The sequence below is a fragment of the Cyrtonyx montezumae genome, unplaced genomic scaffold, assembly GCF_038088225.1.
Source record: "Cyrtonyx montezumae isolate F1298 unplaced genomic scaffold, pur_monq_1.0 scaffold_15, whole genome shotgun sequence".
Classification (NCBI taxonomy): Eukaryota; Metazoa; Chordata; class Aves; order Galliformes; family Odontophoridae; genus Cyrtonyx; species Cyrtonyx montezumae.
The window spans coordinates 5,429,289-5,445,429 of record NW_027071881.1 but is presented as its reverse complement, the minus strand read 5'-3'; the positions used below and the strand labels follow the sequence as shown (position 1 = coordinate 5,445,429).

General features: G+C 43.2%; 1 protein-coding gene across 4 annotated transcripts in view; it reads right to left on the bottom strand.

Annotated features, from left to right (window-relative positions):
* Positions 1 to 3,908: 3,908 nt before the first annotated feature.
* The window catches only part of CRCP (CGRP receptor component), a 35,319-nt gene continuing 23,086 nt past the window's right edge, over positions 3,909 to 16,141 (bottom strand). For 3 of the 4 annotated variants that reach the window (XM_065731863.1, XM_065731862.1, XM_065731864.1), the window contains exons 5-6: positions 13,789 to 13,846; positions 5,111 to 6,109 (exon numbers count right to left, since the gene is read on the bottom strand). In XM_065731863.1, the coding sequence (XP_065587935.1) occupies positions 5,969 to 6,109; positions 13,789 to 13,846 (199 nt within the window). In that variant the 3' untranslated portion in view covers positions 5,111 to 5,968. Of the gene's footprint in view, positions 3,996 to 5,110; positions 6,110 to 13,788; positions 13,847 to 16,141 lie in introns of those variants that run through there. The other variant, XR_010621926.1, reaches the window with a different exon arrangement.

The following is a 16,141-nucleotide window of genomic DNA, read 5'->3' as shown; positions in this document are numbered from 1 at the left end:
AGCACCGAAACACAACTGACAGAATACCACTACCACTCCAAACCCCAACACGTGGCTCACCAAAGCTGTGTGCTCTATGTATGGATATATGACATACACACACGTGCTCCATACCCTGCTCATCCCCTCAGCTGAACCCCTTCACTCACCACACTGCTGAATTTCACCTTTTTTCCACTCAAATTCAGGATCCCATCAGCCGGAGCAGTCCACGGTCCCTGCGCTTCAATATCAGCACCGGGTGTGGGTGCAGAGCCCCAGAAGGATTGGGAGCTCTCTGTAGGTCAGCACCCAGCCCTTGGGTGCTTAGCACTGCTCCTCCCCACCCACTTTTATATCAGCCCGATAGCTCCCATTGGCTCCAGGCACACTTATTATAGTGACTGCTATGACCCATTTAAATGGTGTTAAATAATTTCTCAGTTCGTTGTCCTGTGGAGAGTAGTTACACATAGGCACATTTTAATGATTAACTCCTGGGCTGTGCTGAGGCCCCAGCAAAGAGCTCAGCACTCACTACCTCCCTCCATGCACCCGATGCCACTGGGGCTCTAAAGTATTTCCTGTTGCTCCCCATGGTCGCCACCATCCCACCCCTCCTTCTGAGGAGCATTCCAGCTCATGGTGCCACCGAGAAAGGCAGGGAAAGGGGATGAGAAAAGCCCTAAAGGCAGAGAATAAGCAGGAAGAGGCTTCAGCAGCAGGGTATTTTGGGGCTGGGTTGGTCTTTAGAGCCACTTTGGGCTCTTCAAAGAACCCACAGCCCCAGAACGCAGGGTGGGGTGTTGGGATTGGCTTGCTCTGTGGGTCCCCCAAGTGTCACTGTGTGTGGGACGGGGCCCACAGGTGTTTGTGTTGGCAGCAGAAAGGGGCAGACCAACAGGAGGAAGCAGTTGAAGTCCCTCTGGATTTCTTTGCTTCCTTCTCCCCTCCTTCACCTCTACTGCTTTGTGCCAAAGGGGCTTTAATTGCTGTGTTCCACTGAGGTTTCTAAGGAAATCGGTTAACAATGCAAATGGGGAAAAATAACCTTTTTGGATGAATGGAGCAAACAAACAAACCAACCAACCAACCATAAAAACAACCGCCATGCCTTACTAGGAGAGGAGCAGCCTGAAGCTCTCTGCTGGTCCAGACCCCCTGGGATACACACAGGCAAACCCATCACAGAGGGCTGCTCCCCAGCCCAGACCCCCAGCACAGGCTGACTAAAGAGTGGGGACAGTAAAGGGACACATTTTGTTTGAGGGCAGCACTGTGTGGCTCAGGACAAAACTCAGGGAAAAAAACTGATGGAGCTTAGGGAGCAGCACCTGACTTCAGATTTATTTCTATCTCTTTTAAGAGGAAAAGCCCAGACCAACTGGGGACCAATGTGCCACCCTCTGCTGTGACCAGGGTTTGGCAGGGAGGGGAGGTTTGGCTCCAGGGGCCCTCCATCAACAGCCAGTTTGGGTGTTCCTTTTTCTTTTTTAATGAAATTTCTGCCTGGCCCACAGAGGAGAAGCACCAGATTTTCTTTAGCAGCTCTGTAGGGCTCACACCATGCAGTGGGGTCGATGTGTGTGTGTGGGGGGGGGGATAAGCTGCCCTTAAGGAGGGCAAAGCACAGGATTTGCAGCAGAGCAGCAGTGCCATCAGCCCATGCACTGCCCCAGCTGGGAGCAGCCTGGTCCTCTGCTCAAGGAAGAGCAAAAATCCCAAATAAAAGCAGAGTGCCTGCAGCAGGGGAGGTGGCCATGCTCTCTCCTCCTTTCAGATGCTCTCTCCCCATTGGGCTGGTTTATTTTCATCATCTTCAAGCTTTAACAGCATCTCTGCTACCTCTGATAGGTGATTTATATAAACACAATCAACGCACAAAGAAATTAATTTAAGCTCCACACACTGGGACAGTCACTGGTGGCACGTAAAGGTCCTCGGGGTTTAACAGATGTTTCCTAAGTGATCTCTCCATTTTAGTTGTGCTTTGGACAAGGCTCAGATTTTTCAGCATAAGCATTTCTTTTTGCTCAATAAAACCCTTGCAGCAGGATCGCTCGCTGTGGGAACAGAAAATATTTTCTCTGTCAGCGCCTGTGGTGGTTCCAACCCTTATCCAGCTGGACAAGTCCCATCTGTGTCCCAGCCTCAGCAGATCTGCAGGGTTGACACTGGGTGCCCAACCCCAGGGCAGCTCCAGAGCATTGCCTGTGCTCCGTAAGGGTGTGCTGAACATCTCAGAGAATGCCCTGGGCCCCTCCATGGGTGTGGGGGTTGGACAGATCCAAGCTGCTGTTGAAATATTTTGATGAGCTTTAGCATCCCGCAGACAAGCAGCTCCCTGCCTGTCTTGACCCCAAATCCCTTCCCAAAGGGATCCAGGGAAGAGGAATGGAGCTGTGAAGGGTCTGGAGTACAAAGTACAACGAGGGGCAGCCAAGGGATCCAGGATGGTTCAGTCTGGAGCAGGCTCAGGGAGACCTCGTCACTCTCTGGAAGGATTTGAAAGGAGGTTGGGGTGAGGTGGTAACAGCGATAGCACAAGAGAGAACGGCCAGTTGTGTCAGGGGAGGTTCAGGTCAAATATTATGAAAAACCTCTCAGAAAGAGTGGAAATGAATTGAGATGTGCTGCCCAGGGAGTATGGGAGTCTCTGTCTCCAAAGGCATTCCAGAAGTGGGGAGATGTGGCACTGAGGGATGTGGTCAGTGGGCATGGTGGGGTGGGTTGGGGATCTTAGCGGGTCTTAGTAACTGATTTTACAACCTTAACAACTCTGTGATTCTATGATCCCAGTCCTTGATGGTTTTGGGACACATCACTTCTGTCTCCTGGTGGCTCTGTGAGCTACAGGCCCTGGGCAGGTTCCTGAGGAGCAGAGGGGACAAGCTAGAGTGAGGTGCCTGTTCCCTCTCCCAGACCCTGGAGCTCTGCCCTGCTCTTCCCATGTGCCCCTTACCCCATGTCCCCAGCAACGCCTCAACCACACCACTCGCTTGGGGACCCGAGCTGAGCCCTGTGCTCCCTGTGTCAGTGCTCAGGTGGCTGAGTGCCACTGAGGTCAACAGATCAGTGTCCATGTCTGCCAGCCTGGGACCTGTGTCATTCAGGTTCCCTGCACCTCCACGACCCTGTCATTGCCACTAAACAAATTAACTGCTCTCTCCCCTGCTGAAGGTGGCATCGCCAGCACTGGGCAGCCCACCCAGGGGTGTTCCCTTTGGCTCAGCCCCATACTCAGACTTAATCTTGGGCCCAATCAAGAGCACAGATGTCCTCATTAAAAAATGATTTCATCACACAGTTCAGATCCGTGTTATCTCAGTGACAAGGGATGTGCAGCATACACAGGACATGCCTTTATGGTAGGGTAATTCTCATGCACATGAGGCTGTAAGTCTGGCAATGCTCTGCTTATGAAGAGCCTGTAAGGAGCAAACACTGCAGATACATGAGCACGTGGCCACACTGGGATGGCTGAGGGAAGGTCACAGCCTTGAGGCTGGTACAAGAGAACTGCTCAACTATCAGGACACACCAAAAAAACCCTAATAGAACAGGACAGGACTGCCACAATCATTGAGAAGGCTTCCAAGGCTTGAATTTATAAAAAGAGAAACCAAGGCACGTGAAAATCCTTGTATTCTGAGGTATTAAAGTAGGAGAATCTTGACAGCTTTCTCCCAGAGAAGCGCATGGAGCAGAGCACCGCTGCACCCAGAGCTGTCAACCTGCCAACACTCAAATGCTGAATACAGAATAAAAATGTGGAACACAGAAGAAATGAGAAGTCTAAAAAATAACATGTGCTTAAATATTCAGAAAATTGAGTGCAATCTATGCTTTTCTTCTCAAAAAAAAAAATCAACTGAGCTGCTACGTCTACTTACATTTTCACATATACCTCACCCGTCACTGGGCTGCTCTTTCCACACTGCCATGCCTCCAAGAGAACTTGCAGACCACACTGATGGCACTGGGTAACTCATTAGTCAGGAAAGCAGAAAGCAGCCCTGGAAGACAGGCAGATCTTTTAAGTAATACACAGACAGTGGAAAAATGGAGTCACATAAACAAGATGACTGCTTTCCATTAACCGTTTTGAGTCTTGGGACTCCAAAGAAAGCACCTGAACAACACAACATGAAAACCATTCATGGAGACAAAGCAATTGCTCACCTGCACAATCAGCAGTTTCCAAGATGGAATACCCATATTAATAGATCCATTAAAATATTCCTGCTGCCTAAAGATACTTTCAATCTGATCCCAACTGCTTCCCCTAGGTTTAGAAAACGCTTCAACAACTTAATTTGAGAAAGAGAACAGATAAAAAATGTACACGCTTGCAGCCCAAGGCCATAAAACATCAAATATTAATGACTGCTAAGAGTAAAAATGCTAATTTTAAATTTAATTTCACATAATTCTGCGATATGATCTATTCATCTCCTCCTGTTTATTTGAACATTTAGGGAGAAAATACAGATTCCGATTTATCACAAACAAACACCGGGGTCTTTTCCCTCTAAGACTACACTTCATATTCCCAGTCCATCAGCCTTCAGTCTTGGGGAGGCTTTAATGTAAGATAAAACACATTTAGGAGGTAACAATTATATTTTCCAATATCTTCATTTTCTCTCCACACATCTAGGCAGCTTAAAATACCATGGAAATGCATATCAAACATCCTCCAAACAGCAGAAGGTATCACCCCCTTTCCTATTCATAGATTCATAGATGCATTATATCACATAACTAAGGCTCAAAGAGAGTAAACTCGCTTAAGACCACCAAATAAAACTGTGACAGAAGCAGGGAGAAAAAAAGCAGATGATTTGATTGCAGCTCTTGTGTCTTCAGGCCAAAAAAAAAAAATCCCAGGATGTACTTCAAACTTTATTTCTTTTTCCAGTCTATTGTAACAACCACAGAAGGATGGTCTGAGGTATAAAACCAGCCCCATGTGTAACTCATTTGTGCGTCTCTACAAAAGATTTCTTATACTCTTCAACGCTTTCAACATTTAATACTTGATCCTGAAATTTTTAATCAGACAAAGCTCAGTGCACAGAAAATCCTCCTTCAGACATGACTGATTTTCATTCTTAGAAACTAGGCTTCAGTGTTGACTCGTTCATTTATTCCATGGTCAAAAGCACATTCACAGGATTGTGACTTGCTTATACGCAAATATCAGAACAAACACTCAAAGGGAAAATACAGACCTCACTCTTAAGTGTCCTTCTGTTTGTATTACTAAGAGCCTTATCATTACAGATCAGAGCCTCAGCTGCTGCAAAACTGGTCCAAGCCAGCTGTGTTTGGGGCAATACATTTATTTAACTGATCACCTGCATCTACCACTCACCTACAGATTGTCCAACATCTCTGAGGAGTTATCTTACCAACAGATCCTCTCTCTCCCAGTACAGTGATGCCATCCACCTACTTTACATTTTCTGAACAGATATCATGTGGTTTCTGCACATTACTCTGTGTACAGATCCCTGAAAGCAGCCCTATTCCCTAACAGCTCCCAAAGCTGGCTTTGTACTGTAAATCACATTCTGAAAAGTAGTTGGGCAATTCAACATCATCTGAAAGCAATTATAATTATAGTACTGCTGTGATAATTAAAACATTGCCAGCTGTATATTAGCCTACTCAAATGTACAGCTGTTACATGGCTAATGTAAAAAATAAAAAAGCTTCACATTCTGTGCCCTGTAATTTGTCTGCTACATTAGAAAGGCAGTTACTATCACCCCCGTGTAAGACAATACACCAGAATAACAATGCCCTCTTCCATGCCTTCTGGTGAACAACGTGCTCCCTCATCACCTCTGAGTACTGGAAAAATGTAATATATTTTACAGTGATGCCCAATACAAGATGAAACTGGGATCAAGTTAAAACAGAAAAAGATTAACCAATTCTCTTCTGCTGAAACTGTTGCTGGTGCTGGTCTAGATGCCTCCTGCTACTGGCCACCTCTGTCTTCAGTTTCCATTGCTGAGTCTCTCTGCTGTTCTTCTGGATCCCCAGGAAGAATGCTGGCAACTGTCTGGAGAAGCGACTCGATCTGCTCCTCTGTCAGTCTTTCCTCGCTTTCTTCTACCATCTGCAGATCAAAAACAATCCATTGGAATCATTAAACCCATACTTCTGCCCTCAGCTCCAAAGCAAAGGACTAAACTAATTGGGAAATACTATTGTCAATGGATGAAAGACTGTTTGAATTTGTTAGAATGTTTTTGTAATGAGCTCTGATGAAGTGGAACTCTTGGAATTTTCAGAATGAAGAGCTCCATTGTTAACCAACAACTGGCACTCCGTAAAGAGACCCTGCTTTCTTTAAAAGCAGGACATCAGCACACTCAACACAACCTTTACTCTCTGGTTTCTCTTAAAACCTTTCCCAACCCACACAGCTGTATTTTGACCCAGGTCTTTCATTAACTCATGTGCAGAGCTGCTTTTCAGATCTCATTTCCTAAGTTCCTGTGCAAACTGCGTTCTTGTGAGAACTGAGATAACACAACACTGGTTACCTGAATCTTGGTATCTCATCCAGCACCTTGAAGGAAAGTAATTACACCATAAAAGAAGCCACCTATGCCTGGAGCAGCCATATGTTATTAGGACTTATTTGGATAGTGAGTTTCCGGAGTATGAAAGCATATAAAAGCTCTGAGCAACACAAAACGTGCTGTCATGAATCAACAATAAAAGTCTATAAGATTAATTAGGGACCTACACTCACTGTGGAGCTGTGGGAACTCTTATATCGCTGCTACCAGTAAAAACAACTGCCCTAATTTATAGGCAGCTGCTAAAAGAAAAGGCTTGTCAGAGGACTGCAAGCATAAGCCAAATGAATTCTTCAAACGCAAATGAAACCAATTAAGATTGTGGGGTTAGAGATTTTCTTTTTTACACAAGGTCCTTTAAAATGTCCTTTGAAGAGCGGTGATTTATATTAATTATGGTTCCAAGTCAATGCAGGTTTAATCATCTCTAGCTGCAAATTATCAGCTATTCAGATGAATCTTGCTTTCTAAAAACCAGAGTGGAATATTCAATTACCTTCCCCCCTCCCCTCCATGTCCTGTGACATGTCCTCCGAGTACTCTTTGCACAATCGGGTCATCTTTCAGCAGCCATTACCCACAGCCCCTGATGAGAGGAAAGCAAGCACGCTACAATCCACTCATGTAGCAAAAGGCAGACAAATATCCATCTGCAGATGACTGTTTCTGGGAGCTGTGCTGATCAAAGGACAAAATCCTCTGTGGAGTGGCTTTCAAATCATGGTTAGCTCAGGGACTACTGTAGGAACCTGGCTTGAAAAACAGCCTTGGCTCTCATGCCTGTCAGCTGTCATAGTGCATATTACAAGCTAAAATATGCTAAGAACACTTGTAGCATTACAGTGTAAGCAACTGTTGCAGCTATTGAAGGGGTAGCAGCTAGAGGCCTTCGGCACTGCTTTCAGAGGTGATCATCTGGGCAGGTTAATCAGAACACCTTGGAGCATCAACACAACATAATGAAATGTGTTACAGTGCATAAATATGGCCTTTGTTGCCAGTACTGCTGACACAGCCATTACTCCTCAGATGATCTATGCTGCTCAGCTTTGCAGAGGGCCATGAGCCTGCTTTTTGGAGGGAATTCTTAGTGTAGTGCTATAAACGTTATCTTCAGCTTTGAAGGTGACAGCACCACAGCAGCAGGAACTGAACAAACCTAACCAAAGAAAAAGCCCATATCACAGAATCATTAAGGATGGAAAGACCACTAAGATTCAACAGGTCCAACCCCACCACACCACAACACCAGGCCCCTCAGTGCCACATCTCCACAGTTCTTGATAACCTCCATGGCCATCTTTAAGACAGGCAAAACTACCTGAGGCTGATTTATCTCCCAGGGACAACGTCTCTTGCTTTTGTTATTGCTCCCAGATGTTCAGAAAGCTGGCACCTCACCTAAGTTAGATCGGATTTATTGGGTCATTTGAAGTCTGCCCCTCTTCCTCATTTAAATTTTATTCCTCCCTGTGCATCTCCATCCCCTTTCTTTGCCATACACTTCTTAAAGAATCAAGAGAATCATCAAATCATTTCAACTAGAAGGGACTCTTGAAGGCCATGCAGTTCCACTCCCTGCAATGCATAGGGATACCCACAGCTCCATCAGATGCTCAGAGCCACTCCGGCCTGACTGTGGGTGTCCCCGAAGATGGGGCATCCACCACCTCTTGTTCCTTAAAGACTCAAGTTTAATACAAGGCCTTGATCAGAACTTTAACAGATAACACAGTGATTTCCAGACAGCAGCAATCCCTCTAAACTTTTGCACTGACAACAAATTGTACTTACAAGTCTAATCACTGCTTCTTACGTGCTCCTGGGTGCTGAAAGAGTAACGCCCTAAGTCTTACAATGAACACCCACGTCAATGTCATTTGAACTGGCTGAACACGAGACAGACACAGCTCAGGACACTGACTGATGAGCTGTGGTGGCTGCTCCGTCAGTTTAAGAAATCACACACTGGCAGAAAGTTGATGAAAAGCAACAGCCTCCTGTGTTTCAAGTGCATTGGTGCTGTAACTGACATCTCAGCTTGAGCTGATCAGAAAAGTACCTTCAAAATAAGATGTTGGACCCAAGAGGTGATGCACCTCTAAATTCCCTTTTGTTTACAGAGCATCCAACAGAGGGAAGAGATAACTCTAAGCTGCTAAAGCAAACTCATTGTGGGCTCATCTCTCAGTGCCTGAGGTCCATGCATCCTCACTGCTAGCTTTTTACACCAGGAACTACCGACAAAGGTCTGTTTTGGCAGGACAGACATAGTGCTAAAATATCAGCATTATTTGACTGTGATGCTATTCAAAAGTACAAAGGATCAAAAGCACAAGCTACAGAAATCAATTCTTTCAGAGAAACAGCATGAGAAGTACCTCAGGAAAACACAAGCAATACGGAAGCAGCAAAGCAGCATGCCTAAAAGAAAAAAGTCAAAAATTAAGCACAGAGAGCATGCAGACAAAGAGACAAATGGAACCATTTTAAAGGAGAACGGATATCACAAGGGAAGCAGAAAGTGACTCAGACCCAACAGATGTTTCCAGAGGCCGCCGAATTGCAACTATAATACCTTTACAACGGAAAGTACAAGGAAATAAGGTTACGATACTCAGCAAACATGCACAAGGGAAAACAGAAGAGGGGAAAAAGAAACAACTGTGTTCAACATCTGACTTTTCAGCAAGAATTTTACCAATATAGGAAAAAAATATTTATGAAAACGCCCCATTAACCTCTAGCTTGCAATTGGCTGAAACTGCTCAACCAACAGATTCAAACTGTAAGCAGTCAGGAATGCAAAGTTTATATTAGGGAAAACAAAAATGCAAATGTTTTTAGTAAGTGGTGATGTAAGATGTTTATGTTGGCAGTGCCACACAAGGCAAGTGGAAATGGTGCCACGTGTGAATGGTGGGCTACCATCCCCAAAGCTCTGTCTGAACGGTGGATTTTCGATATTCACACATTTGTGCAAGTCACTGGGCAGTGTTACAGTGCCACAGTTTATAGATAAACGCATCCTCATGTGCAACAAGACCAGCATGTCCCTTCCAGAGGGCTGAGAGCAAACTCTTCTTGACATAAACACAAGAGAAAGGCAGTTGGCCATGTTATCTGCCCCAACAGACTTACAAGGACTTTAAGCTCAACTGCTCAAAATTAGGTGAGCAAAAGCTCAAAAAACACTTACTAAATGGAGAGCACATCCAAAAGAAGGCAAGTACTCACACTTCATCTTCCAACCCCCCCTAAACATCTGCTACTGGTCAGCATTGAACTCTACCAAACTCTACTGGGATGGACTGGTCCTTCTGAGAGCCCATCACAGCATCTCATTACCCACCAGTCCCATTCTTCCTCTTCACGTACATCCGTGCATGGATTTTCTATGCAGCAAAACAAAACACACACTCATCATATATCACTTGACTCTTGTTACAAGAGAATGGAAAGACAAATCATTCATCAGCTGCAGAATTAAGCTCTGGCAGATGCCTCGCTCAGCAATGTAACCGCTACTGGGAACCAGAGCTGTATTCATTAAACAAACGCGTATGTGGGATATTTTACTACCATGCAGCCTTTCCCAGCTGCACAATCTCACAGTAGCTTTTTTGTTGTTGGTTTTTTTTTGTTTTAAATCAAATACTATGTATACATTTCTCAGAGGAACGAAACACCCATGATTTCCAAATAAGAATACAAACAGAATTAAATTAAGGCATTAAGCCCTGTCGCAACGTGCTGATAAGTCCTCAAGGCAAGAAGTGATTTGAGGAAGGTTTTGTAGAAGCCAGGAAACAGCCTCTAACCTATCAAGTTAATTTCCAAGACCAGCTGTGGCTTTGCTGTTCAGAACACGAACGTGAGAAGGAGAATCTGTATGTTCACAGTGACATGTACACATGTGAGCACATAGTAAGTACATGGACATCAACATACTTGTCTATATTTATGTATCAGGATCATGCTATCAGTACCTATAATCATACCTCATCTTTTCTGCCTGCCAAAGCACCCCCAACATATCAGAGACTCCATCCTCACTGCACTTACTTCAAGCTTTCAAATGCACACCTCTTTCATTTAGCCTCCTGAGGTAAGGCAATACGCTGTGAATACCGAAGAATGAGTAAAGGTACACACAAAGAATACTAAAAAAGTTCTGGAAAAACAGAGAAACTCTCAAGGTATGTAATATTTGGTGGGTAACAAATCTCAGTACTGCTGAACAGAATGGTCTTCAGGTTAAAAGCGATTGTTTAGTTGAATAATATGCTAGGAATTCTATTAAAAAAACCCACAAGTCAGTAAACTATAATAAAAAAAGAAATAGGGATCCAATCACTTTCAAAGCTATCAAGCACATAATTCACCTCCAGTATAGGAGGCACAACTTTATGAGCAGTAATTCCAAATAGTTCAGCACCAACATGGTAGCAGAAAAAAAAAAAAGCATAAAAAAGGAGTAAAAGACTGAGAGATTGGATTAATGTTCCTCAGAGATAATTGGCTGACTATGCAAAATGGGAAGCAAAAGATACTGCTGAGAAAATGAAATGTTTCAATTCTCTGACATCTTCCATTTTCCAGCAGAGTACATTGCATTATTATTTCCTGTTAAATAATAAAAGGCAATCTTGTGTGCTCTGTGTAACCAGTCTGACATCAAGAGGTACAAAGCTCTCAGAGATGGAAAACTTGTTTTAAAAAGCACAGAATTAAAGTCCATTTTCCCATTGAGAGAGAAGAATGTGGAGCAATTTGGTCATTAGAAGATGCTCAATCTACAAACCCATTAAGTGTCATGGTTAGATCAACATTCACCAGCTTTTCTTCTCCTTTGTGAATCACTGAGCCAGGAACAACATGTTACAAATTAAAACGGGAGGTCAAGATAGCTGTGATGTGTACAGTGTCTTACCCAGTGGGATATGAATTAGAATTTCATGCTTCTTTTGTTGCTATTGTTGTTTGGAAATAAATCCTGGTGCACAAGCCAGAAGAGACAAATACAAACAATACAGCAATTTATATAAAAAGAATTATGAAAGAATCTGACAACAAAAGATCTAAACAAATTTTCCTGTTAACTATCCTCTCCCATTAGCTATTAAAAGCCCGTCAGGTAATCTGACTTCACTCCATGGACAGGCAACCACGAACACAAATTTGAGGCAGCAAAACTATCTCTGTCACTCGATTGTTCAGATATGTCTTATTTGGTAATTCGTTTTAAACCCAGGAGGGACTCCAAGCTTTTAAGTGACAGGGGCTAGTTCAATGAGAAGAGAATCAATTTTACACCTAGCATTCACTGCTCTGTAGGCTGTCTCACCCATCGATCGCAGTGAATCGACTTGCTGGCATGAAACCTACGTAGGGTAATCCTCTCCCTACTGATATCAAAGGAAAGCAGTGCTGGTAAAGCCTCCACAGCTTGGTATTACAGTATTCTCAAAGATGCTCTGAGAATAGAGGTTTTCTACATTCAAAGACATTGCATTGCCATAATTTCTTCCCCCTGTCCTCACCAGAAAACAGAAATGATTCATAGGAGTAATCCAAAAGCACAATCGTTTCCATGCTATGGCTGCTAGGCTCAGTGCTTTGCCAACAAAATGATCTGCACTTTCCTAGCAGTTATTTTGTGCTCAAAAGACTCTGATGGGCTTTGATGAAAGAGTTATGTACTGCAATTTTGGGGATAATTTAACATAGCATCAACCAGTCAATCCAGTCTGCTGCAATACTAGGTTTAGAGAAACTCGCACTGGAAATTACAGGAGTACAGTAATGTAACAGAAGTAACTGCTTTCCTAATACCTCTTTGCTTATACAAATTCGATCAGCCCCAAATACACTAACATAACAGTTCCCAAAAGTAATTTTGATCATCTGAAGAAGACCACACATCGATAATGATCTCAAACTGAACTCCATCTGTATTCTGTCAGTTTTAGCAATGAGCTTTGTCTCTCTTCAGACATTTCCTCTACTATAAAACTCCACTTTTCTTGTACTTGCCTCCTGGATTTCAACCATAACAAAAGCAACACTATTTTGAATATGTCACGGATAGGTTAAGAATTGTGAACTGAGGGCAGGAAGGAAAAGAGACAAAAATGCAGTTACCTGAAAGGAACTAAAAGATTTCTGCATTTCAGGAAGGCAAAAAATAAAAATAGACAGGATACTTCCTAGACAGCCATAAAATGTGTCCATATCTAAAGCACATGAAGTAAACACAGCTACAAGAGTGGCTCAGCACCATCAGTTACAAATAATCTCCTAGGCAAAGCTCAGGAAGGCCTAATGCTCATGGTTGGGCTGATGACAAGACTGACACTGATCTCTTCAGTAACAGAACACAGAATGAACTCCTCCACTGGAAGCATTGTCAAACGAGATGCCTTCAGCACAACGTCTGCTCCTTGGTATGAAAGAAAAACAGCCTTACTGGTATCTCCTTAATCCTTCAATTTTTTTCAGCAAAATATGATCCTGTTACTACATAATTGGTTTCAGGATATGATTATAAGCAGATGTTCTGAATGCAAGAGATCTTTATTAAAATATCTTTATTGTAATAATTTCTTTATTATGAGATTTTGTATCCCCCAAAGAGGTACTTCAGAGAACACAGCCCATCTATTTCTACTCAGCAGCAATCCTTCTTTACAACAGAATTATGCTTAGCAGACTGATGATAGCTACTTTCCATTCGAAGGTCGTGTTGTACTCATTTCTCATTCTGCACAACTGCTCAGATAACGTATCCATCATCGCTCCTTCCTTTTTAGTGTACTTGGTTTTACCCTAAGATAAAACCCTGCCATAAAAACAATTGTGTCATGACAGTTGTCAAGAAGCAAAGTCCCTGATTATAGAGCAGCAGCAAAGACTTAGGTAAATACAGACTTACAACACTTTAATCAACCTTTAATGATTCTGATGGGCTTTTTCAACATGTGACGCCGAAGCAAACATAGGGGTGGAGAATCTGTCCAAGAGAAAGATGGGTGAGCCTCTATGGAAAGATTCTGAGAGGAAGCGGAGGGGATTAGGAACCATGAATGTAAAGAAGCATATAAAGGGAAGCATTCAATCACTGACCATGAGAAAGTAATTATTCAACTGATCTTCAAGGTTAAAGCTGTTTTCATTTAAGCTACGAACAGTCAGGAGCATTGTTACTTACCAGCTGTATTTCAACTGCTGTCACAGGCCTGTGGTTCAGCAACTGCAGCTTTTCTGCCCTGTGTGAAAACAAAGCGTCAAACAATCCGTGTTACCATACAATTTGAGGATCCCCCAAAATGACTGTTGAGATACAAACACATTCCTGTTAATTTAGAGGTGAAAAGCCACTGCCCAGGGTGATTGTGACAGTGTTTGTGGTGTGATTTCATACCTTAATTGCCACAATTTGGGCATTTTAAGTACAGTCATTCCTTGTCTGTCTGGACACGTTGTCGCCTATGCTCTAATTTAGCAAGGCAGAAGCCCTTGGATTTAACAAACATGCACTGTTACTTTGCTAATTGTTGCACAACAATGCTGAACAACTTGTCAAAGATCATGACAGCCTTCACTATAACAAATGACCACAAGGACAATTCTCATACCTAAGAAGTCACAATCCAGCAGCCAAATGGCAATAATTCATTAATTCTTTTAGCATGCTGAAATCACAAAGGTGGGAAAAAAAAAGAAACAGAAAAGCTTGTAACACATAGCTACATGTACTGCCTGCAACCCACGAAGCTTAGGCCAATGCATCTTTTCTCAGCTATTAAAACAAGCCAGGGCCACACTTCTGCACTTATGCCTATGGACAAAAGCATAGGAGAAAAAAAGTCAGTAAAATGAGTCTGATGCTGGTCTAAACACAAAACATCAGAATGTTCAGTGAAAGAGCTCAGCTCCACTGAAACCAGTGACAAAATTCCCAGTACACCCAGAACCGTGATTATGCTCACCCAGCATAATTTCTGGATTCTTTATTGGCCAAACAGCCATTAGCTCTGCTTCTGCATCAAGAAATCTTACAAATACCATCTGAAACACTCTGGTCATTAAAAACAGGAAAAAACAGGTACAAGGGAGAAAATGCCACTGGCATTTAAATATCCTTTTTTTTTTTTTCATTCTGGAAGACACGAACAAATGAGTATTTGTATGAAACTCAAACCATCACATTTGAAGCAACAGTGCAAAATTGCTCACTTTACACCCTCCTGAAATAGAAATCATCCCAATGGCAAGGTGAAGAAAACAACTGACATATGCCAGCATTGCATATTTCATTAATTTCAGAAGCTTAGCACATTAATGTTGACCACAGAGTAGCAGCACAGTTAACAATCTGAGCTGGGTTCTGTATTTTAGTGCAGAAAAACACAATCTAGCACTGCTAAAGATAGACCAGATGATTAGAAGGGTATATGAAACTGTACCAAAGGCACTTCATGATAAAAACATACAGCTACGATGCAGGGATAATAGATTTAACAAGAGACTTGAACACTTATCTGAAATAACTGTTACTAATTATTACTTGGGATGTATGCTCTCCTAGTAGTGAGGTTTATGCAGAACTCCTTTCTCACATGTGTTTGTGTACAAAGAGGAGTTGCCGTTCACACAAACTGCAATTGTGAAGAGCTAAAGCCTGAAATCTCTTATTCAAAGGGCACCTTCAGTGCACGTTAACGGATTCTGAAGAGTTTCCCTGTGATTTATTGGACCTGTGGGTGGTTTCAAAAGGAAACCTCAGAGCTCTCAGGAGAACACCAATGCTGTAACCCCCAGCCCAAGCCTTTATGACCAGCAGGTCAGTGCCTATGTGTCTGGAGACACTTCAGAGACCACTTTGCTGCACACTGCCTCTGACACCAGCTGCCCTTGAAACCCAACACCAGCTAACAGCTTCTAACTTGGAAGGACCTGGATAATGCATCATTCACATGCATGCAGTGGGAAACCTTCACAGACTGCCATGTTCACGTTCATGAGGAGGAGCCTCTGGCAGTGACACTGCTCTGCTGTCTACACTGAACACAGAGCTTCTGAAGGCTGTCAGCTGATTCACAAAAAGAACAAGACCCTTCATGCACCCAAACCACTTTTGTGGTGACAGAAGTGCCCTGGTGATGGGAGTACCATTTCTGAGAAACACCACTTACTAAAGCAGCTCCTAGAGTTTCCCTGGACTTACTTTTGTGTCTTCTACAATTTAATTAGAATGGGCTTGGTGGCCCTTATCAAGCATTTTATAGGAGGTGGGTTTTGGCAGCATAAGAATGGTAAGAGATTCAACATGGGAGGAGAAAAAAGAAGGTCCTTAAGACTGTACGTGGCAGCAGACATTGCTGTATTGTTTGAAGGCTCCATTAAATGACAGAGAAAAGGACCACGTGGCCATGGACCCCAGCCAGCCTGCTCCTTCTCTCTGGGACTTTGCACAGCTCTGAAAAGTATCTCTTCTTTCACTCAGGAACCAGAAGACACATCCCATCCAGGCAGCTGAAATGATGGAGGGGAGAAAGTCC